Source organism: Thrips palmi, unplaced genomic scaffold (genome assembly GCF_012932325.1).
Source record: "Thrips palmi isolate BJ-2018 unplaced genomic scaffold, TpBJ-2018v1 HiC_scaffold_10, whole genome shotgun sequence".
NCBI classification, from domain to species: Eukaryota; Metazoa; Arthropoda; class Insecta; order Thysanoptera; family Thripidae; genus Thrips; species Thrips palmi.
Window position 1 is genome coordinate 5,133,801 of NW_023144621.1, and position 21,445 is coordinate 5,155,245.

The following is a 21,445-nucleotide window of genomic DNA, read 5'->3' on the forward strand; positions in this document are numbered from 1 at the left end:
CTTGAACGCGCAAAAAACTGCACTCGGCTGTAAAACAATTATCACCGCAGTGGAAATAAAAGTTCGGAATGAAGTGACAAGTTGCTGTGCAGATCCGCCCCGTCCCCCTCCGTCCCCCGCCACCCCGCAGTGTTTACAAAAGAACCACCCCTACCTCCACCACCGCCACCGCGCCCCTACCCGCGCTTCCTCCGCCGCCGAACGCCACGGCACGGCACGGCACGGCACGGCGGCACGGGGCGCGCAGCCCCCACCCCCCTCTCCCTCCCCCGCGCGCAGCCCAGCCAAGCTCAGGCCCGGACCGGGACGGGACCGCCGCGCCGCCGCCCGCCCGCCCAGTCCAGACCTGCCTGTCCGTGTGTACAGTGATCACCTCTCGCAGCGTCTCGCAGTGCCCCGCGGTCCAAACCGCCCCCCCGCGACGTGACCATGTGACAGTGATTCAAGTGTTTGCCATTTCTGTGGACGTGAGTGTTGACGCCGTGCGAGTGTCTGTGAAAGTGAAGTGTTTTCGTCTGGAGGCGCTGCGTTTCGGCGGCTTCGCTTGCGGCCGCATCGAAACTTCTAACGGAGTCGATTTTTTCCAGATTCGAATTTAAGTGCATCAACCGAACAAATGGAGGAGAGCCCCTCGGCAGCCCCGGGGACAGGCCGGTGGCATCAGCAGGTACGTTCACGCAGCCACCGCCACTTCCGCGCGGTTTTGCCTCTGCCAGTGTGTTGGTTCATCTTCGGCAGGGCGTCGCGCCGCGCTAGCCGCGCCGAGTCAGCCGAGCGATGCCGAGCAGTCGCTCTGTCGTGCTCTGCCTCTCTCGCACCTCTGCGCACCGCCCCATGAGTGCGACAGAGAGAAAGTGACTCTCCCTGTCGTCGTTAGGGTAGTCCGCGCCGTGGCCGCGACATTGTTGAACGGCCGTCCGTAACCCTCCCCCCCCCCTGCCCCTCACCCCGCTCCGCCCCGCCCACCCACCGGCACTCCACTACACTGACCACGACCACAGCCCCTGTCCAGCACCCCTCCCTGCCCAATCAAATTTCAATTTGCTTTTTGTTAATTTGTCCGTTTGATGTCGTGTTGCAGAGTGATGGGCAGAGCAAAGGGCGTCCGCCGGACCACCTGTCGACAAAGGACATAAAGACCACAGTGGACGAGAATGACAACCTCGCCAGCGATACCATTGGTGAGTTGAGCAAGGGCTTTAATTACGCTTCATGGTTTGCCGAACTCTCCCTCTGACTAGCTCACTTCATGCTAGTGCAGTCGCACAGTCAATATAACAGAGTGACTTCCTAAAGTTCAACATCGCAAGCTATTCTGTGCTCTGTTTCATGATCATCATGACTTTCTGGTTTTAGCGTATTATTTATTTTTCACTTTTCACTTGACTGTAAAGGCTGCTATTTAACCGTTCGCATCTCTAATGGCAATTTGATTTCCGCTCCACAAGTGAAACCTGGTATTGAAACATACCACGTCAATTTTTCAGGATGGCCTTTTTATTCATTTCTTGTCGTAGTTTTGATTTGTGTTGCTCTGTTTTGTGTTTCATATGTTTCTGTTCTGTTGGGGTTTGTTTGCAATTCATGTGTCGACAAGGTAGACTGGAAGGCAGTGGCCTGCCAAGAAATTTCAAAAGGGTTGTGGCTAGGGGTATCAGGCCATTTTTCTTTTTTCGGCCCTCTGGCGGAATGTATAATTATTTAGCTACCTTTCAGGCGCTTCTGGAGGGGCTTGTAGGTGTGCAGGGCGATTGAAATGAAAGTCAAGTAAAATGTCGCCTTGCAGATAACCACGACGGCAGCGTGGCGCCGCCCCGGGAGTTCGATGAGGACATGGGCTTGGAGTCGCTGACGGAGGCCCTCAAGAGGGAGCAGGAGCGCATCGCCCGCTGGGACGCGGCCGACCTGGTGGTGATATCGGACCTCAAGGACGGCGACCATGACGGCCACCCCGTGGTCCCGGAGGCCGGCGACGTCCGCGAGGCCGCGCCTTGCGGCAGCACGGACAGCGGCGCCACGGTGGGGCAGTTGTCGGAGTCCTTCGTGCGCCGCTCCATCTCCATGTCCATCTCGCCGCCCAGCCGCGGCAGCAGCGCGGCGCGGTCGCCGCGGACCCGACGGCGGAGCCACAGCGACAGCGATGTCGGCCCCAGCCGCCGGCCCTCGCGGTCCAGGAGTCGCAGCCCCAGCAAGAACAGCTCCAGCAGCCGCTGCCGGCAGCGCTCTAGAAGCAGAAGCTCGGACCGATCCAGGAGCCGCAGCCGCCGGCGCTCGTCTAGCCGAAGCAGGAGGCGGTCTAGGAGCCGCAGCCGCTGGCGGTCCAGCAGCCGCGGCAGGAGACGCAGCCGCAGTCGTCGGCGCTCCACGAGCCGCTCGCGGAGCCGCAGCAGGAAGAGCGTCAGGAGCCGCAGCAAGAGCAGCAAGCGCAGCAGGCGCGCGCGGAAGCGGTCAGGCCGCGAGAAGCGTAGCCGGCGACACCGTTCGCGGCGCAGCAGCACCAGCCGAAGCTCGAGCAGGGACCGCAGCCCGGACCGCAGCCCGGACCGCATCGTGACCCGCTGCATCGTGGACCAGGGCCGGCGCAGTCCCGCCACGAGGCGCGGGCGAGGCCGAGGCCGCGGCGGCCGCATCAACATCAACCTTAGAGTAAGAATCTGGTAGAGACAGCGAGCCTATCCTCCTGTGCTTTCGGGGTGTAGACTTTATTGCCCCCTCCGGCGGCATCCGAGAAGCGCTCGACCCGGAGACGGCCAAAGGGGATGAAGCGGGGAGGCCCGCGCCGCGGCCCGCGGGGCACTCGTACCTCCGTGCCTCGGGAGCAAGGACTCCAACCGGCCGCTGGCCTGCCGCTGGGGAGCCGAGCACCCGACACTCCCCGCCTCACCCCCTTTGGCCGTCTCCGGATCGAGCACTTTTCTGATGCCGCTGAGGGGGGCAATAAAGACCTGGGTTTTTACAACCACTGAGCCTCTACCGATCCTTTCTCTAGGACATCAACCTGCGGAAGGGCTTCCTCAGCCCCGACGGCCAGGGTCCAGCCGGGCACCAGGACGCCGACGACGGCGTGGCCGACAGTATGCGGGTGGTCCTCCGCAGGGTGCAGGAGATCAACGACAAGCTGGCGGACAGCGAACCGCCCCCTCCGGAGCCCGCGCCCGAAGCCCCGCCCGTGCTGACGCCCATCATCATCAAGTTGGAAAGGATCCAGACGCCGGCCAGGACGCCAACCGCCACGCCGAGGACCCCGTCCACGGCGGAGACGGTCTTGTTGAAGCGGGAGCGCAGCCGCACCCCGGCCGCCAAGCACAAGAAGCAGAGCCCCGCGTACCGCATCAAGGTAGAGCCGAACCGAACGCCCGTCAAGAGGGAGTCAGCTAGTCAGCACGGCGGCGACTCGACCAAGGCGGCTTCGGCAAGTCACCGGGACGCCAAGCAGGTGAAGAAGGATCCTACGAGTGCTGCGAAGAGCTACGTCAAGAAGGAAGTCTCGGTTCCTGGGATAGAGCTCGTCAAGAAAGAATTGTTGGTTGGAGGAATCGACGCAGTCAAGAAGGACGCCTCGGTTGTCGGAAGTGGGGATCTCAAGAGCGCGATGCAGAGCCGCTGGGATGCAAAGTTCGCGTATGCAAGACCAGCCACTCCTATGGCCGCGGCCGTCTCCAAGGAGACTGCCACCTGCAAGGAGACTGCTGTGTCGAAGGAAACCACCGCCCCGACGGAAACTGCCATCCTCAAGGAGACGGCCATCTCCAAGGAGACTGTCGTTTTGAAGGAGACTGCTGTCTTGAAGGAGACTAGCTCGAAGGACGCCGTCGCGACGGTCGCCGGTGCCGAGGGCGACGCTGCGAAGGTCGCCACGACGAAGAAGGACGGCTCGGCCGCTTCTAACGGGAAGCGGGATAGAGCTAGCCGGAGCCCCAGCAGGGGCAGCGACGGCGGCCCGGCCAAGAAGACGGCGCTCTCGGAGGAGCGGGCGTCCAACTCGCCCTTCTCCAGCCCGACTCGGCCGGACAGCCGCAGCTCGACGCGCACGGACAGCCGCAGCTCGACGCGCAGCATCGGCTTCAGGATGCAGAGCGACACCAGCGACCCCGAGGAAGGCTACAGCTTGCTGGACCGCCTGACGGGCCTGGCGGGGCGGTCGCGTGGCGCGAGGCGGGGTCGTGGGGGCGGCCTTGGGGGTGGCGGAGGCGGCCTTGGCAGTGGCGGAGGCGGCCTTGGAAGTGGCGGAGGCGGCCTTGGAGGTGGCGGAGGCGGCCTTGGCAGTGGCGGAGGCGGCCTTGGGACTCGCGGCGGAGGCCATCGGAGCCGAGGTGGAGGCCTTGGAAGCTACGGCGGCGGTCTTGGGAGTCGCGACAGCCGCTCCCGGCATTATGGCAGTGGTCCGCGCGGCCACCCCTTGATGTGCAATCTATGCCAGAATCACGGACTTGAGGTCAAGTTCTCGCCGATGCACAAGCGGGTGTGCCCCTACTTCTCGTGCTGCTGCGACCTGTGCATCGCCACCATCCTGCGCCAGACCCGCGACTCCAAGAGCGTGGACAGGTTCCTGGAGAAGCAGGACGTCTTGCAAGAGGAGCTGCGCCGCGGGATGAAGCTGGGCCGCCAGCGGTCGCCGCCGCCGCGCACCGTGTCCTGCGTCTACTGCCGCAACCACGGCTACCATAAGGGCTTCACGTTCGTCCACAAGACGAGCTGCGCGCTCAAGCGCTCCTGCACCTGCGAGGACTGCTTGAGGGCGACGGTGCGGCTGCGCGCCAAGACTTCGGCTCGCATGAGGCGCGTGTGTCCGCACTGCGAGCGTCACAACCTCCGCGTGGCCTACGCCTACCACAAATGCCCCTTCGCGGACTGCGCCTGCGTGCTGTGCTACCGCCCTCCCAGGGCGCCTCGCCTCGCCGCGCCCGGCACCCTCGTGGCCTCGTACGGCAGCGACCAGGACGCTGACGAGGAAGGGGACAAGCAGCCGGACAAGGCGGTGAGTACCTGCATGTTGTTGTTGCTGTTTGTCACTTTGCCAGCACTGCACTGCGTGATGCTGTACATGCCTAACTCTTTCCTCTCCTCCACCAGGACCTTTTGAAGCAAGCCCGCCAGGACAGCGACAGGAAGGACGACCGCGCGTCGCCAGCGAGCGTCCCGGACGATATCGGCTTCTTCAGGAAGGTTGCCCTTCCTCGCCAGGAGGCGGCCCGACGCCAGTCAGCGGCCGCGGCGGCAAAACGTGACGCTCTCCGCGCCGGCCCCTGCGACCTGCCTCCTGTCCCCGGTGTAGACGACGCCCCGGAGACCGCGGGCAGCAAGGCTCCAGGTATTTACTGCCCGTGCTAATCTTTTTAAATGTCGGCCGATTCCCAAGCTAATCGTCCTTTTGATCCCAGGCCGGCGATCACTGCCCACACCGCCACCGCCTGCTGCAAGCACCGCGACGTCTCCAAAACCCGTGCCGCCGCCTGTGGCGCCTAGCAGCGTCCCTTGTCCACCGCCTGGCTCGCCACCGAGACCTGTGCCGCCGCCAAGCTTGCCACCAGGCCCACCGCCTTGCGCACCGCCCCCGGCCACCGCGCGGCCGCCGTCGGCCACGGAGGAGAGCGTGGACGCCATCTCGGCCTTCTTGCTCAACAGCAGCGCGGCGCCGGAGGCCGCCGTCGACGGCCGCGTCACCCCCATCGAGGACATCGACCTGGAGGCCCTGCTCGACGACCTCGAGGAGGAGGACTTCGGGTCTGCAGATGAGAGCACAGAGGCCACAGCCGCGCCCCCCGAGAAGGCCGTCGCGGACGTGGCGAAGCCCCCTAAGAAGACCGCCTTGGCTTCTCCGAAACGCCTCGCGCCCACGCGTCGGACTTCTCCTCGACGGCCACCCGTCGACGGCGACGTCCGGCGGCCAGGCAGGCCTTCCCTGTCGTCCCCCAGGACTCCGCAGCGGGCGTCGCGTTCGCCGAGGGGCAGTCCACGGCGGGGCAGTCCTCGGCGGGGCCCCACATCGCGGCCAAGGTGCTCTGCGACGTCACCCCGCACGCCCCGCACGCCGCCCTCCGCGCGCCTCATGCCCGTCGCGGTGCCCATCTCGCCCGCGTCCTCCGGGCGGCGCCGTAGGGGTGCGCAGCGCAGCCCGCGGCAGTGCCAGCTCTGCCGGAACCACGGCCTGGAGTCGGCCTGGGGCAACGGCCACGCCCGGGAGTGTCCGTACCGCACGTGCGACTGCGAGGGCTGCCGCGCCACCCTCGACAAGAGGAGGGAGAACGCCGCTTACAGGAGAAACGGGGAGCGCCCCGCCAGGTGAGTCTTCGATTCGTTCGTAATTGTGTCTGTCTGGCGCGATTTTCCGCCGCCTTCATTTTATTGTGACTCTCTGCTTGTTCCTGCCTGCGTCTCTCAATCCCGGATCCCCGACTCGTCTGCCACCGCGCCCCGCCTGATTACCCCCCCCCCTTTCTCTTTCTTTCTGCCCTCCTCCCCTCCTCTCCCTCCCCTTCCCTCCTCCCCTTCCCTCCTCCCCTTCCCTCCTCTCCTCTCCTTCCCCCTTTCACCAATCCCCTTCGCTGGTCTTTCCACTGGAGCTCGGCTCGGCATCATAACGTCCATTGCGCTTTACCCCTGGAATCTAATTTTAAATCCATCCACCCCACCTAACAGACAATGTTCAATTAGCTGTCTTTCCTTTTTTTCTCCCTCCGCTATGCGAGCCTCTCCCTCCCCACGACGGAGCTATAACCGGTGGGCAATATGATGATATCTTTGTCTTCGCAGAGCCCAGCGGGGGCTGAAACCGTGCGTCCGCTGCCGCCACCACGGGTTGTTCAACCCCGTGGACGAGATCGGCGTTCGCCACCTGTGCAAGTTCAGCCAGTGTCGGTGCGGCTGCGACCCCGCCATGTGAGTACACTGTTTGAGGTTTCACTTGTGGTTCCTCGGAGCCGCAAGCACTGCACCGACTTTTATATATATTTGTTTATCTTTTCGTTCCTTTTAGGAGAAGTGAAGACGAGAAATGTGATCTAAAACCAAAGCGTGAAGTTGACCAAAAGAGTGAAATTGACCAAAAGTGTGATATTGACCAAAAGTGTGAAATTGATCCAAAGAAAGAAGTTGACCGTGATATCGACCAAAAGTTTGACATTGACCTAAAATATAAAATTGACCAAAAGTTTGAAATAGATCCCGAGTGTGAAGTTGACCAAAATTCTAACAGATTAGGTGAGTTAACACAGCGTCGGTATATTGTTTCCTTAGCTAACCCAATTTGGCCAGAGGAACGAAAGAGAAAGGTAGTGAATTGACTAATGTGGTGAAGTCAGGTGTGGTTTTCAGAGTGACCAAAACCCACTCGAGGTCGTTACTTCTCGCAGTTGTTCGTAAAGAGGCTCCACTGACTGTTTTTTCGTTTCACAGATACGACTGCAGTGACGACCGACAAAGTGTCCAGCGGCGCGCTGGCCGAGGAGAAGCAGGACCTTGTCGTGTTCGTGCACGCCGAGGTGCCCGAGACCGCGGCGGGCGCGGAGGCTGACTCTGGCGAGGAGGACGACGCCGAAGATCCGTTCTCTCTGGTGATCGACCTGGACTCTGCGCCGGCCACGCCGGCTGCGGCCACCACTGACGACGACAAGGTCGAGGCCAAGGTGGCCAAGAAGAGGCCTTCTGTGGACGTGAACTGCCGGCCGTATGTGGACGGGATGGAGGGGCCTTCCCTGGAGGCGAGGGGGAGGGAGGGCGCCCTCCTGGAGCCGTCCCCTCTCTTCCAGGTCAGGTACTGCGCGTTCTGCCGAAATCACGACAAAGAAGTGAAGCTGCGCGGCCACAAGGGCCACTGCCCCTACCGCTACCTGTGCGACTGCGCGGCCTGCCGCAAGAGGAACTTGATGCTGCCCAGCGCGCGCTTTGCCGGCGTCACGGCCTCCCCCAGGAGAGGCGCCGCCGCGCGCGCCGCCCGCTCCCCCTCCCCCGTGGGGGTGGTGCCCGCCGTGCCCGCCGTGCCCGCCGTGACCGGCCCCAGGAAGCGGGGCCGTCCGCGTGGCAGCGGGAAGCGCGGCCTCGGTCGCGGGCGCGGAGGGGCCAGCGTCCAGCCCAGTAGGGCAGTCCCAGACACAGGCGCCAGCCAAGAAACCGACAGTGAGGTAGGCAGTACTTTTGTTATTTACTTTGCGGTACTACCTGTGGTAGAGAATTGCCAAATTTTCCCCGTTCTGCTTCTAGGATGACGTTCCCCTCAACGCACGCCTGCCGTCCAAGCCGCCCGTCTGCAGGGTGGTCCCGGCTCCCGCTGATGCAGACAATCTGCAGCCCCAGGCTGCTGACGATAAAATGACGATAGAGACAGAACCCAGTACAGGAATCTTAGGAGAGCCCTCACGCATGACTTTGTCGGGCGAAACAGTGACGCAGGTAATTGAAAGTTATTGGTTTCAGTTTGCAGGCCTAGGCTTACGTATCTCAAGTCATTGTTGTTGCCATAATTTTATATTTTGCTTTGTTGTTTGAGGTTTCTGTCCTGGTTGCTTTTCTAAATTTTCTTCAATTTCAGGCAACAGTGACTAATGTGACTCCGCTTCCTATGGCGCCCGCAACGGCGCCAGTGGAGGTGTTCGTAATGGAGCCGGCCAAATTAAATACACCGGAATCGGACTGGGTGTCAATGACCACAGAAACAGACCCTCTATCGGACGAGCCAGACCCAATAGTATCTGAAGCAGAGGCAGCCCCCAGCCAGAAAAAGGTAATCTCATACTCTATCGTCATGGCTTATTGGCATTACTAAAATGTGGCTAAAATTCGGGCGCAGCAAATGTAATCCCGCCTAGAGATTTTTTTTAAATTTATAGTAATGTCTCAAATTACGAATGAGGCCCTGTCCAAACACCTCGGGACGGAAAGGGACCTTTCTTCAATCAACACTTTTAACTGATATTTTTGCAGGTCGAGAAACCCATGATTGAGGTACCGCCGATGGCCATGGAGTCAATCGAACCACCAAAGAAAATATTTGCGCTTGAAGTGCCGTCGGAGGGACGTGCTCCAGAGGACTTGTCTCGTCGGGGGCTGCCCGGGGACGTGCTTCGCGAGGACACGGCGAGAGTGGCGCCAGTCCCCAGTGAGAAACTTGAAGGCCGGGGAGTGCAAGTGGTCCAAGTGGACCCGAACCGGCAGCCGACGCCGTCCCTGCCCGCGGCGTCGTCCGCGGAGGCGTCCGTGCCGACGATGGCCTTGCCGTCGTTCTCCACGCTCAAGACGACGCCATGCCTTCCTCTCACGACGTCGTCGCCGCCTTCTGCAGCGTTCGCCCATTCCAGGATGTCGTCGTCCCCCTTAGCGCCGAGCTCGTCGCCGACGCCACCCTTGCAATCCATCGCTTTGCTGGTGGCGTCTATACCCAGGCCGGCATCCACCCCGTCCGTGGTGGTGAATCTATCCAAGCCGTCGTCCACCTCAACCAGACCGTCTTCAACCCCATCCCTGGCGGTGCCTCTATCCAGGGCGTCTTCAACACCTTCTGTAGTGGTGAATCTATCTAAGCCGTTGTCCACACCGTCTCTGGCGGTGCCTCTATGCAGACCGCCTTCAATCCCTTCTGTGGCGGTGCCTCTGGTCAGGCCGTCTACGATCCCCTCTGTGGTGGTGACTCTTGCCAGGCCGGCTTCAACTCCATCTCTGGCGGTGCCTCTATCCAAGCCGTCTTCAGCCCCTTCTGTGGCCAGGCCGGCGTCCACCCCGGCGGTGGTCTTGCCCAGGTCGTCGCCTGCCTCATCGGCGCCGTCCTTGCCCGTGGCGCGCACCGGCAAGATGAGGGCGTCGTGCATCCACCTGGCGCCCACCTCCTTGACGTCAGCGTCCGTCGCGCCGATGGTGGCGTACTCGGCCGTGGCCAGTGCGGCCACCCCACCCATGGCGAAGTCCTCGGCCCTCCCCTTGGTGCCCACCTCGTCGACGGCGTCCTTGGCCGCGGCGGTGGCACCCCTGCACTGCAAGTCTGTGGTGTCGACAGACATGCCCTTATCGCTCACGTCGGCCGCGGCGTCGTCCCTGCCCCGGCCGTCCCCCGACGTGCCTGCACCGTCAGCGCCCGCATCGTCAGCGAGCGGCAGCTCCAAGCCGCTGTCTCCGTCGTCGCCCCTCGACTTGAGCTCCTCCAGTGAGCCTGCTCAGTCGGTGCCCCGCAGTCGCAGTCCGGAAGAGGACGCCGTCAAGGACCTGAGTGTGCGAGCCTCGGCGCCTACCGCGACAGCCGCGACAGCGGTGCTGAGCTCCGCGACGCAGCCCGAGCCCGAGCTGCCCCAACTGCTGGACCTGGAGGACGAACTCGGGCCGGTGTCCGCGCGGCCCACCGCACCCGCCGCGCCCGCCGCGCCTTCCGTCATCGTCCACGTCAAGAAGAACCTGTCCGAGGCCATCACCCCCCTGACCAAGGTGGCGCAGGTGGCCCCCAGGCAGCCCATGGGTCCGCCGGCGCCCTGGCGGCCGCGGTGGCACGCGCCGCAGACGCAGCCCTCGCGGCCCTCGCCGTCAGCCAGCCCCAGCCCCGCCGCGCCCTGGGAGCCCAGCATCGGCGTGCACGAGGGCACGTGGGGCGAGACGCTGCATGCGTGCGATGACTGCGGGCTGGCCCTGGACACGGAGCAAGACAAGCTGCGCCACCGCCTGCAGCACCACGCCACGGGCAACAAGCGCCCCTGTGGCCAGTGCAGGTGAGTCGGGCTTTCGCTTGGCTGGGCTTGCCATCAGGTTCACCATCAGAGGCGTTCGGAATAGGAAATTGACGATAGCTGAAAAGTCTGACGTATTAAATTAGTTGAGCCCAGCTGAGCGTTCTTCACATTTCACAAGTCTGACGTATTAAATTGTGAAGAAAGAAAGAAGTAGATGAGCCCAGCTGAGTGTTCTTTGTAGTTGGGAAGCAAGCCTGGATATAGCCAAAACATTTGTTTGTAACCTGCTTGTTTTCTTTCCGCAGTACTGTGTCGTGGTCCCAAACCCAGAATGAGTTGCACACCGCCCTTGCACACCCCTCCCCAGTCCTGGAGGAGTTCCGCTGCCCTGACTGTGCTGCCTGCTTCCCCTCTGACGTCATGCTCACTCTGCACCTGTCCTCGGTTCGCGACAAACTCCACGCCCCAAGACATGATACCTGCCTTGCCTGCCCTATTTGCAAGTAAGAAGTTTATAATTACTACATGAAATTTCATGTCATTCAATCGCCTGAAAGTGACGTAACTCTCTGTCGTTAACTGTTTGCACAACTTTTCAATGTGGATAGTCGTTCTAGTTCTTGTCATTTTCAAAATTTAAACACCCTTTTGTTAGCCTTCTTGTATATACTTCTGCTATTTTGTAGTTTTATGGATGATAATTTCTGCTGTACTGTGAAGCTTTTCCCTTCCGCCCTGTGGCTCAACAGAAATGTCTTGTTGTCTCTTGCAGCAACAAGGTAGGTTCCCCAGCCAGCATGACCAAGCACATAAAAGCGGCGCACGCCGACGCGACGCCCTTCCAGTGTGACGACCGGGGCTGCGGCATGTCGTACGCCAGCCCCCTGGAGCTGCAGAGGCACCGCAGAATGCACGTGAGGGAGAACTCGCAGCAGCGCTGCCTGGCCTGCTCCCTGCCCTTCGTCACCAAGGAGCTGCTGGACATCCACTGGAACCAGGCGCACCCCGCCCCGCACCACTTCGTCTGCCCCCTGTGCAACAAGGGCTTCAGCACGTACCTTAGCATCGCGGGTCACGTCAAGAGGTAGGCCCCAGCCAAAACAAAAGAATTAATGTTTTAAAATAATAAAGCCAATTTTGAATGCCGTGTTGGTGCCTCGCTTGGCCGAGTCCTGACCCAAGTGTTTTGTTTGCCTGCAGGGGACACCCAGGGACCAAGCCCTACATGTGCCGCGAGCCAAACTGCGGCCGCACCTTCGCGAGCCCCAGCGAGCTGCACGAGCACACCAGCGAGAGTCGCCACATGTCCTTGCCCTTGCCCGTCATTAAGAGGCACCGGGCTGCTCCGGCGAGCCTGCAGCAGGGCCAGCAGCAGGGCCAGCAGCAGGGCCAGCAGCAGGGCCAGCACCCCGCCAGCACCGCCAGCGGCTGCTCCTGTTCGGCCTGTCCCCGCACCTTCCCAGACAGCTGGAGCCTCATGGACCACCAGGACTCGGCGCACATGGGGCTGGTGCCCATTACCCAGGTGGCGCACTTGCTGTCTTTGGCCAGGGACGCCGCTCTGCTCAAGGCCGCCGCCACTCCGGCCGAGCCGCCCCGCCAGGGCCAGATTCAGGTCCAGGGCCAGGTTCAGGGCCAAATCCAGAGTCAAGTCCAAAGCCAGATGCAGGGCCAAGTCCAGGGTCAGCGAAGCCAGGCAGTGCCGCCATACCACCCCGCTGGCACCTCTCTGCCCCCCGGCTCCTTCACCGCTTCCTTTGTGCCCAGTGCCTCCTCTCCCTTCGCTCCCTTGAGCACCTACCCTGCTCCGCCTGCCCCCCACGTGCCAACTTCCTCCCCATTTATTGCTCCCACTTCAAGTTCTTTCCACCAATCTTTCATCCCGGCCACAAACTCCTCCTGCCCTTCTTCATCATCTACTTTTTCCTCGACTCAATCACTACCCCATGCCTCTTCGTCCTATCCCATATTCATCTACGTATCCCTCTGTTGCGCCACCTCATCAGCCCCCTGCCCATACGCAGCGTGCTCAGCTGCCTTCCTGTATATCAGTATATTATAATCCCCTTGATTATGCCTGAAGCACTTGATTACTTTACAACTACAGTTGTATGATAGATTTATTGTTTGCATTTTAATGCATTTGATTTTGATAGATCTCTTTTTTTTTTACCTCAGTCGAAAGGAATGTCACGTGACATTCAATGTGTGAATAACTAATGTATTTATGATATTTAAATGACATCCCTCTACTTAAAAGCTGTGTCTCCCATTGAAGGGTATTTAATTTTTCAGTGATTTTTTTCTTCTTGTTCTTATGAGAATTGTACAAGAAATATGCACTGTTTTTTTGCAAGTTAACACCAGCATGTACAAACTTATTATCTTAGGCATGTATTATAAATATTATTTGTCTGGCCAAAGCACTTTTCTTGTCTTAATTCAATGTTAACTCAAGATCAAAGTCTTAATTTCGTCTTTATCTGTATTTCACTCTGTTTGTACCTGTTAGATTGTATGTTATTGTATTGAACAATAAAGGACATTTTGCGTACAGTCTTTGTTTCATTCCGAAGAACACATTTTCCTTAGTGAGCTTTGCGGATGTTGGACTTGCCATGCTTCACTAAAGTTACATACAACACAGAAAACCATGGTACTTTAAATAACGTCTTCTTACATGTGCAGTTAATGCAGAAAACTGTAGCTCTTATTTTTACACATCCTTCCCATCCGTTATTTTTCGACAATTTTTGCTTTAAAATCTTGAACTAGTAACCTGTGAATTTTTAAATTTTGAATTACCAATGAACCATGAATGAACACACGCTTTAAATATCATCTGTTTTGAACACTTAGACTGTAATGGGAAGGAAGAGGGGGAGAGGAGTGGTACAGTACAGTCGCGGTGGGGTGGGGTGAGTGGGGTTAGAATGACTTTGGAATGAAACGTGCGGTCACATTTCGGCTCCCTTCGATTACTTAGCTTAGATCGATTTTGTTTCCTTCATTTTATGTTAGATCAAAACCAAAAGATCTCCGAAAGAGATTTTTTTGTCGTGTATCGGAAACGGTCAAAGTTTCGCGAAGGAAGCGCACGGTCAAGAACGAACCCCCGCTCGTTTCAAACGTCAACGGCTGCCTGCACTAAAACGGAACCGATTCGCTTGCGTTTTCCTTTGACAATAATCCGTACCTTGATTGTAAGATGATTAGGACATGGGATCTTTAGGAAACATCAGGAGAGAAAAATTTTCGTTGCACAAGTTGTTGAAATTATTCTGTGAAATCAGTCCGAGCAGTATGGCAGCAGACGATCAGGAAGTGCCTTTGGCCGAACAGCTGAAAGGTGAGAGTACAGTGGTTGAACAAGCACAGTTCCCTTTTATTTATTCGAAGCTAATTTTGCCCAAGACGGAGACCTTCGCTGTCACATGTTTGAACTCTCCTGTGGTGACCGAGCAACGATATCGCATAGTTAAAGTTTTGAAAACGTACTGAAAGCTGGGCGTTATTCTAAGCTCACAGGTTAAGTAACTTGCGTTCATTTCACTCCCGCTCCCTGTGTGTCATGATTCTCTTGAGTGCAGATAAAAATGGCTTCATTATGTTATACTGGGCTCCAAATTCTAATGTTTTTTGTGCACGTGTTCGACGCCTGATTACCATTCCAGTCGCTGTAGAGTGGTAAGTTTGTTTGAAATATCTAGTTTGCCGTCGAGTTGAGTCCGAGTCGCGGAGCTTCAGAACAAGTGTGACTTCATTTTCAGCTTGGACAAGATCACGGAATCGCTGGAAACGGAGGGCGTGACCATGAGTTCGGTCGAATTTCTGGCTTCTTTTTCGACCAGCTTGGGACTTGTTGAGAGCTGTGCACAGAATCCGTTTTGGAACAGAGAAGAAATCAAGGTATGGATGGATGGATGAATGAATGAATGATGCGTGATGAATGAGGGTTGCTGCAGGACTTGGACTTGCAGGTGCTCGAGGCCGTCTACGACTCCATCGGGCGCAACCGCACCATGGCGCAACTGCTGATGGCCGACGCGGCCAGGACACCGTTGGGCTCGCCGTCGTGCTCGCCGGAGTTGTCGACGTCCTTCGACGCGTCGGGGGCGTCGGTCGCCTCGCAGGGGGACTCGCAGTCTCAGGGCGAGGCCGTCCGCGACCACATCTCCGCGCTGCGCCGTCACGTGACCCCGGACATGCGGCTGGCCAGCGTGGCGGGCATGGCGCAGGCCAAGCAGCTCCTCACCGAGGCCGTCATCATGCCCATCCGCTACCGGCACCTCTTCACAGGTGAGGCGGCCGGAACTCTAGACGCGTTTTGAGCTGCAGAGTCGCGACGGGATTCGAACCAAACGTGCGACCCCACCAATGGATTTCTCGTTCGGAGAGCAATCCATTGGTGGGGTCACACGCTCGGTTCGAGGCCTGTTTAGCGACTTTGGAGCTCAAAACGCGTCTAGAGTTTTGGCCGCCTCCACCGGTGTCCTGGCCCACTGTGCGCTGGCAGTGCTTGTAGTGTTGCCGATGGTTGCAGGCGCGCGCAAGCCGTGGCACAGCGTGTTGCTGTACGGCCCGCCGGGCACGGGGAAGACCAAGCTGGCCCTGGCGCTGGCGGCCGAGGTGGACTCCGAGCTGTACGCCATCACGCCGGCCGACCTCCTGTCCAGCTGGTTCGGCCGCACAGAGCAGTACGTAGCTGTCGTGGTTTCCACTAGGCGGCCAAATCTCAAGACGCGTTTTGAGCTCCAGCGTCGCTCAACAGGACTCGAATCGAGCGTGTGACCCCTCCAATGGATTCCTCGTTCGGAGAGCAATCCATTGGTGGGGTCTCACGCTCGGTTCGAATCCCATTCAGCGACTCTGGAGCCCAAAACGCGGCTAGAGTTTTGGCCACCTCCAAGGGTCTTCTGGCCCACTGGGCAGTGTGCCTGTTTTTACTGGTGTGCCCGCAGGAACATCCGCGACCTGTTCGGCCAGCTTCGGGCGCGCGGCGCCACGCGGCGCGTCATCGTCTTCCTGGACGAGGTGGACGGCCTGTGCCGGCGGCGCACCAACGAGGAGCCCGAGTCCACGCGCCGCATGAAGACGGAGCTCCTGACGCAGCTGCAGGGCGACGCCGCGCCCTCTAGCGGCCACGCCGGCCACCTCTTCTTCGTCTGCGCCACCAACTGCCCCTGGGAGATCGACCCCGCCTTCCTGCGCCGCTTCCAGCGCCGGGTCTTCATCGGCCTGCCCGACAGGTGGGTGCAGCGCGTTGCAGTGCAGGCTGCAAGCTGCAAGGGTGGAGCGCCTGCGAGGTAGGCCACCACCGCGCCTCGCAACACACCGGCGAGCAGGGTGTGGCCTACCTTGCCCCCGAAGACTCCAGGGGCGAGGTAGGCCACCGTCTCCACACCGGTGTGTTGCGTCTCGGGCCGGTGGCCTACCTCGCAGGCGGTTATGGCCACACGCTGCGCAGTGGGCCAGAAGACCGGCGGAGGCGGCCAAAACTGCGCAAACGCGTTTTGAGCTCCAGAGTCGCTAAAGAGGACTCGAACCGAACGTGTGACCCCAATGGATTCCTCGGCCGGAGAGCAATCCATTGGTGGGGTCTCACGTTCGGTTCTAGTCCCATTTAGTGACTCTGGAGCCCAAAACGTGTCCAGATTTTTGGCCGCCTCCACCGGCCTTCTGGTCCACTGTGCGCCGTGCGGTAGGCAGCCCATTCGACACGGCCCTGTCCTCACTCTCTCGCTGTCTCACTCCCACGCACAGGGACAGCCGCAAGGAGATCATCCGGACCCTGGCGGCCGGGGGCACGACGGGCACGGCCCCGGGCTCCGAGCTCAACCTCCCCGCCGCCGAGTGGCAGAACCTGCTGGACCGCACCGCCGGCTTCTCCGGCTCGGACCTCTCGGACCTGGTGCGGAACGCCCTGTACCAGCCGGTGCGGGAGCTCACCACCGCCACGCACTGGATCGGCGTCGCAGGTGAGTCGGCACAAACCACTTTCGGCGGCCTCTTGAACTTGTGGGGGAGGGTAGGCAACACTCTAGGCTTTTCTGGAGCCCTGCACTTTATAGCTTGGCTGATAAGAGTGCTGTTGCCGTTGGCGTGAAGTGGAGGCTGCTGCACTATTATTGTGTTTCCTTTCGTTTTCTCAGGGGGAATGTGGTCACCCTGCTCCAGCAACACCGTAGGCGCCGTTCGTCGGTTTCTACACCTCATCCCTGCGGAATCTGTAAGTTGTGTTTGTGTGTGTGTATTATTTTTTGGCCCGGGGGGGGGGGGGCTAGAAAAGGCACAACACAGAGTCAGAGGCGCGCTTTCAGGAAAAAACGCGTTACGTTGAAATGGTCTGGTGTTTCCGGCACGGGCTGGCTTGATAGCGCAGCGCTCGTCCTTGGGAAGGCGTCTGCAAAGTTGTTTGCAAAGTGTGAGGAACTCGCGATAAGACGACCCGAGACGTCGCGACGGCCCGCTGTGTCTGACCTCTCCGTGCGTGCGTCTGCGTCGTCTCACAGTGGGCCAGACGAGCGGTGGAGGCGGCCTAAATTCCAGACGCGTTTTGAGCCCCAGAGCCGCTAAATTGGACCAGAACCAAGGTGTGACCCCCACCAATGGATTCCTCGTTCGGAGAGCAACCCATTGGTGGGGTCACACGTTCGGTTCGAGTGCGTCTTCGTCGTCCGCTTGGCCGGTAACTAGTTCTGTTTTCCGCTGCCAGGTCTGCGCACGCAGCGTCACCATCAGGGACTTCTACGACGTGATCGAGAGCGCCAGGCCCACGGTCTGCGAGGCGGACCTGCGACGCTACGAAGAGTTCACCCAACAGTTCGGACAGTTGGGCTAGGCCCGGCCTCTGGGCCCGGCCTCTGGGCCCGGCTGCAGGCAGCTACCAGGTCACAGACAATAGGGAGGGACCCTAATTTTACCATTGGATATTCTAGAGACCCTAATTTTACCACTATTGATTCGTTAATTGTAGATACCCCAATTTTACTACACTGTTGACTCGTTATTTGTTAAGCTGTTGTTGTTGTTGTTGTCAACACACTTCAATTTTTTTCTTTTTTCAGAAATACATTATTGTTTTCAAATTTTAATTTTTTTAAATCATGTTTCAGTTTTTAGTAAGTGTGTTTGACGGTCAATGAAATAAAAAAGAAAGTAAACAGTAACTAGTTGGAGGATTTATTTAACAGTTAGTCCTGACAAGAATATTTGTTGTGCTTACTAAATCTACACAGTATTATGACTAAAAGCGTGCTTGCCTTATTCTAACTTTACTGACTAATAGCAGGACGATATGCTTGGCCAGCATTTTGGGGATCAGTCCTGCACGGTTTGTTAACTAATATTCTTTACAAATGGATGATTTGAGAAAACACGACGATGGAGGAATAACGTAAACGCTACCACTCAATCACACACTAGACACGCTCACACCTTTTCCTATGACGAGCACTTTCCGTTGCGTGCGTATCGTCGGTCAAGTGATTTGTGGAACCGAAGCACAGAGGGCCGGAAGACCGGTGGAGGCGGCCAAATTTCTTTACGCGTTTTCAGAGTCGCTAAATGGACTCGAACCGGGCGTGTGACCCCACCAATGGATTGCCCTTCGAACGAGGAATCCATTGGTGGGGTCACACGTTCGCTTCGAGTCCTGTTTAGCGACTCTGGAACACTCAAAACGCGTCTAGAGTTTTGGCCGCCTCCGCCGGTCTTCTGGCCGACTGTGCGAAGTGAGCCAATCTACATGCACGCGATGATGAGACCCAAATTTGGACAACGATCACAGTCTTTGCATTTTGACGCGGGAGAGTGCGCTAGTCGCGCTAGTCCAGCGCCAACTTCCGGAAGCTGCCCTCGCAGCCGAAGTTGGCCTCGGCGTGCATCTGGGAGGGACCGCCCGGCCGCCTGGACTCGTCCACCTTGAGGGTGCGCTGCAGGGCGTAGTGGTCCTCGAAGCCGGCGAAGACGGGCCGGAACAGCGCTGCAACACGGGCAGGTCGCAGCAAGGCCGTGAGCTGGACACTCAGAAAAGCCTGTACACTGTTAAAAGTAAATCGGAAAATCCCAGGATGGGCGCCGGGAGTCCTCGGAGGCTTGGCTTTTCAAAAATATATATTTTTTTTAACTAAACCTGCTGGAAACTCATTCAAACAGAATCCTTGGCGGTTTTGAGATTTTTAGAAGTTCGTAGGTAACTTTTTGCCCAACTTCAAGAATTCCTAAAATACTTTTGAAGAGTGTACTTTCTCCACCATTTCACAAGGCAGCTCACCTTCCGTTTCGTCGCAGCTGGGGAGGTCGCCGCCCAGCTCCTTGGGCAGGTAGCGCGGCGACACGTAGCTGTACAGGCTCTTGAGGTTGGGGTGCATGATGACCTGCCAACGCGAAGCGACTCGTTACCCCCTTCTCGGTTCAAAATGGATGGCCAAGGAGCGGATAGCGAGGGGAAGGCGTTTGCCACATCGCCCCAAAGTCGTCTCTGTGGATCCGCCCTTGTCCGCTAGGATCACCAACTCACCCTCTCTTTTATCTTGTCCTTGAGCAGCATCTGGATGAGGTTGAAGGACGCCGCGTAGAAGGGCGGCGCGTTCACCAGGTGCAGTTTCTTCATCCTGGTCGGCAGCGCGCCCTGTCGGCGAAAAGCAAGCGCGTGTAAGGCAAGCCCAAGCTGGCAACACACTCTGCACAGCCGCACAGACTGACCATGATGCACGCAAAGTAGGTCTTGAGCAGGCCGAAGTTGAGGAGGGTCTGCTTGGCGTGGTTCGGCGTGAAGTAGCTCAGGTCGACGACCAGCTCGATGCCCAGGTTCGTGTCCATGCGCATGGCGGTGTCCGCCTTGAGCAGGTTCAGCCTGCACATGCGCGCGAAGTCCTCTTCGCTCTGGTCGTCACCCGAGAGGTTGGCGACGATGACACGCGTCAGGTCGGGTGTCAGGTCCTTTGCTAAACTGAGGGTTCTAGGGGGAAAGAAAGTGTACAGAATCTCCTCATTTTTTTTTGCGGAACCTTTAAGGAGGGACACTTACATGGTCCTGGTGCACTTGACCAGCTCCTCCTCGTTGATGTTGTAGCTGCCGAAGAAATCGTAGTGCACGGTGCGCGCCGTGAAGTAGTTGTCGAGTCCCTTCTTGCTCTTCTCCATGGAGTTCTTGCAGTTGAGGAGGTACGCTTTGAGCATCACGAGCTCAGACTCTGCAACATGGAAGCATCCTCTTGAACGCGCTCACGGGTAGTACTTCGCTTTTGTAAAAACATCACTTCCAAGCGACAAAAATACATAGCGGCGAGCGGGAATCGAACCGACGAACTCGCGCGCCAGAGACCGCGTCGCTCGTCACTCGGCCAACCTGGCAGGAACGGTAGGTGAGGCTGCATGTTGAACCACGCCCGGAGGCTCCTCGCGTCCGCGTCCAGGCGCTCCTCGTCCGTGCCCAGGTGGGCGAGCACCTTCTTGCGTTGGTCCGCGGTCGCCCTCCACCCCACCGGCATCTGGAAGGCTTCGGCGCAAGGCGGGGCCACCATCGTGAGGCCGTGAGGGCCGTGAGGGCTGAGGCAGTGCGAGAGGCAACGACTAAGAGCGTCTTCGTCTTCGTCGCAACAGTTGCCAGTTTCGACTGAGAACCCCGGCGGCGGGCCGCTGCTACTCCAGCCGGGGGACCGGTCTAGCGACGCCAAGCGAACCCACGTCCCCCCCCCCCCTCCAAATGGAAGGGGCCTTCTCATGGCAGTACCCTCGGTGTGAAAAATAATTAAAAACCAGGTGTACACATCAGCCACTGTGTCCAATCCAAGGAGGGAAATAGAACTCCCTCAACGGGTGCGTGGTCTTTGGACCTTCCTTTAGCGTACCCTAGTAAACGGAGTGCGATTGTCCACCTTAGTTTGCGAGCAGTAATGCCATCAAGTTGGTTTCCAGGCGGAAAATCGAACTCCCTCGACGGGGCGGTGGTCTTTAGACCTTCCTATTAGCAGGCCTTTGCTACGGAGTGCCTTAGTTCGGGAGCAGTACTGCCGCAAAGTTGTCCAAAACACACCACACATTAACCACGACTTGCCACACCTGCCTTCCTCACTGGAATATTTCGTGTCGGTCTTTCATTCCTGGTTCCCGAAGGAGCCCGCCTCGCCCGCCTCGCCCATCGTCCATTGGGCGGCCGGGCTGGTTCCTGCACGTTGTGTGTGCCGCCCGCCGGCCGCGCACACGGAGAGGACGTCGGAAACCCCCCTCGAAAGCTCGCGAGTCTGAGGTCAGTGCTGCTGGTCCGATTACCATCGCCGCGTGTGGGAATCCGCGAGCCCGAAAATCCGCCTCGAACGGCCGGAATGCAAATGTTTCAAAGTCCGTCTCAGGGCGTTTTCGTTTTCCTGGCCGTCCTGCCTGCAAGGTCACCTCTGGTTCGCTGTGGCATACGCGCACCAAGGAAAAGTGGAAAAGTTGGCGGGAACGCACGCAACGGCGGGGGGAGAAGGGGAGACAGGGAACTAGTGCGGGGAGGAGAGAGATGGAGCGATTAGCCGCGGCCCGCGGCGACAACGGGCGCGGAATGGGATGGAATTATTAAGGCACACTGTAGTTTTTCTGTATTTTTGTTTGTTTTCCTAGATCAGAGAGGAACTCACACGCTCAATCCGCATTGCCGGGAAAAACTCTTTCCTTATTTCTGCATCGTTCAAGAATTCATTATTTGCATGAAAAATAAAAAGAACTAAATTTGATTGGGCAAGGTGGAAAAAATGAGCTAAAATATTATTGTAGTTCTGTCTCCAGGATAGCCAGTCCAACCGAGCCCGACT

The 21,445-nt window shown here is 58.5% G+C and overlaps 4 protein-coding genes across 6 annotated transcripts; 3 read left to right on the forward strand and 1 right to left on the reverse strand.

The window, feature by feature from the left end:
* The first annotated feature begins 293 nt into the window (after window positions 1-293).
* Window positions 294-8,204, forward strand: LOC117654493. The gene is made up of 11 exons (XM_034401159.1): window positions 294-467; window positions 588-667; window positions 1,082-1,181; window positions 1,787-2,646; window positions 2,990-4,978; window positions 5,074-5,311; window positions 5,382-6,282; window positions 6,754-6,879; window positions 6,977-7,200; window positions 7,396-7,926; window positions 8,200-8,204. Exons 2-11 carry the CDS (start codon window positions 617-619, stop codon window positions 8,202-8,204), a joined length of 5,025 nt encoding a protein of 1,674 aa, XP_034257050.1. The 5' UTR covers window positions 294-467; window positions 588-616.
* Window positions 7,985-13,202, forward strand: LOC117649421 (nascent polypeptide-associated complex subunit alpha, muscle-specific form-like). Its single transcript, XM_034392207.1, has 7 exons — window positions 7,985-8,120; window positions 8,200-8,388; window positions 8,528-8,719; window positions 8,920-10,685; window positions 10,952-11,149; window positions 11,419-11,730; window positions 11,847-13,202. Exons 2-7 carry the CDS (start codon window positions 8,308-8,310, stop codon window positions 12,706-12,708), a joined length of 3,411 nt encoding a protein of 1,136 aa, XP_034248098.1. The 5' UTR covers window positions 7,985-8,120; window positions 8,200-8,307; the 3' UTR covers window positions 12,709-13,202.
* A 545-nt stretch (window positions 13,203-13,747) lies between these two features.
* LOC117649255 (vacuolar protein sorting-associated protein 4-like) lies at window positions 13,748-17,815 on the forward strand. 3 transcript variants are annotated; one of them, XM_034391848.1, is made up of 9 exons: window positions 13,748-13,995; window positions 14,237-14,333; window positions 14,417-14,555; window positions 14,627-14,945; window positions 15,190-15,343; window positions 15,608-15,895; window positions 16,410-16,624; window positions 16,799-16,875; window positions 17,362-17,815. In XM_034391848.1, exons 1-9 carry the CDS (start codon window positions 13,866-13,868, stop codon window positions 17,485-17,487), a joined length of 1,545 nt encoding a protein of 514 aa, XP_034247739.1. In that variant the 5' UTR covers window positions 13,748-13,865; the 3' UTR covers window positions 17,488-17,815. The 3 variants fall into 3 exon arrangements, with proteins under 3 accessions (XP_034247739.1, XP_034247749.1, XP_034247757.1); XM_034391858.1 differs by having other exon boundaries at window positions 14,321-14,333; XM_034391866.1 differs by lacking the exon at window positions 13,748-13,995 and adding an exon at window positions 14,002-14,174 and having other exon boundaries at window positions 14,321-14,333.
* Window positions 17,806-21,420, reverse strand: LOC117649271 (clavesin-1-like). The gene is made up of 7 exons (XM_034391878.1): window positions 19,999-21,420; window positions 19,678-19,843; window positions 19,353-19,608; window positions 19,168-19,278; window positions 18,922-19,024; window positions 18,378-18,630; window positions 17,806-18,178 (listed from the first exon to the last, which is right to left on the reverse strand). The coding sequence occupies exons 1-6, from the start codon at window positions 20,372-20,374 to the stop codon at window positions 18,473-18,475; spliced, it is 1,170 nt and encodes a 389-aa protein (XP_034247769.1). The 5' UTR covers window positions 20,375-21,420; the 3' UTR covers window positions 17,806-18,178; window positions 18,378-18,472.
* Between the last annotated feature and the right edge of the window lie 25 nt (window positions 21,421-21,445).

Coding starts and splice junctions, on each gene's coding strand:
- LOC117654493 (XM_034401159.1), top strand. CDS start 617: ATGGAGGAGAGCCCCTCGGCAGCCCCGGGGACAGGCCGGTGGCATCAG. Junction 2,647..2,989: donor GCATCAACATCAACCTTAGA/GTAAGAATCTGG, acceptor TCCTTTCTCTAG/GACATCAACCTGCGGAAGGG. Junction 7,201..7,395: donor CCAAAATTCTAACAGATTAG/GTGAGTTAACAC, acceptor TTCGTTTCACAG/ATACGACTGCAGTGACGACC.
- LOC117649421 (XM_034392207.1), top strand. CDS start 8,308: ATGACGATAGAGACAGAACCCAGTACAGGAATCTTAGGAGAGCCCTCA. Junction 10,686..10,951: donor CGCCCCTGTGGCCAGTGCAG/GTGAGTCGGGCT, acceptor TTCTTTCCGCAG/TACTGTGTCGTGGTCCCAAA. Junction 11,150..11,418: donor CTTGCCTGCCCTATTTGCAA/GTAAGAAGTTTA, acceptor TGTCTCTTGCAG/CAACAAGGTAGGTTCCCCAG.
- LOC117649255 (XM_034391848.1), top strand. CDS start 13,866: ATGGGATCTTTAGGAAACATCAGGAGAGAAAAATTTTCGTTGCACAAG. Junction 13,996..14,236: donor TTTGGCCGAACAGCTGAAAG/GTGAGAGTACAG, acceptor TCTTGAGTGCAG/ATAAAAATGGCTTCATTATG. Junction 14,334..14,416: donor ATTCCAGTCGCTGTAGAGTG/GTAAGTTTGTTT, acceptor CTTCATTTTCAG/CTTGGACAAGATCACGGAAT.
- LOC117649271 (XM_034391878.1), bottom strand. CDS start 20,374: ATGAGAAGGCCCCTTCCATTTGGAGGGGGGGGGGGGACGTGGGTTCGC. Junction 19,844..19,998: donor TCACCTACCGTTCCTGCCAG/GTTGGCCGAGTG, acceptor TCCATGTTGCAG/AGTCTGAGCTCGTGATGCTC. Junction 19,279..19,352: donor CCTACTTTGCGTGCATCATG/GTCAGTCTGTGC, acceptor TTTCGCCGACAG/GGCGCGCTGCCGACCAGGAT.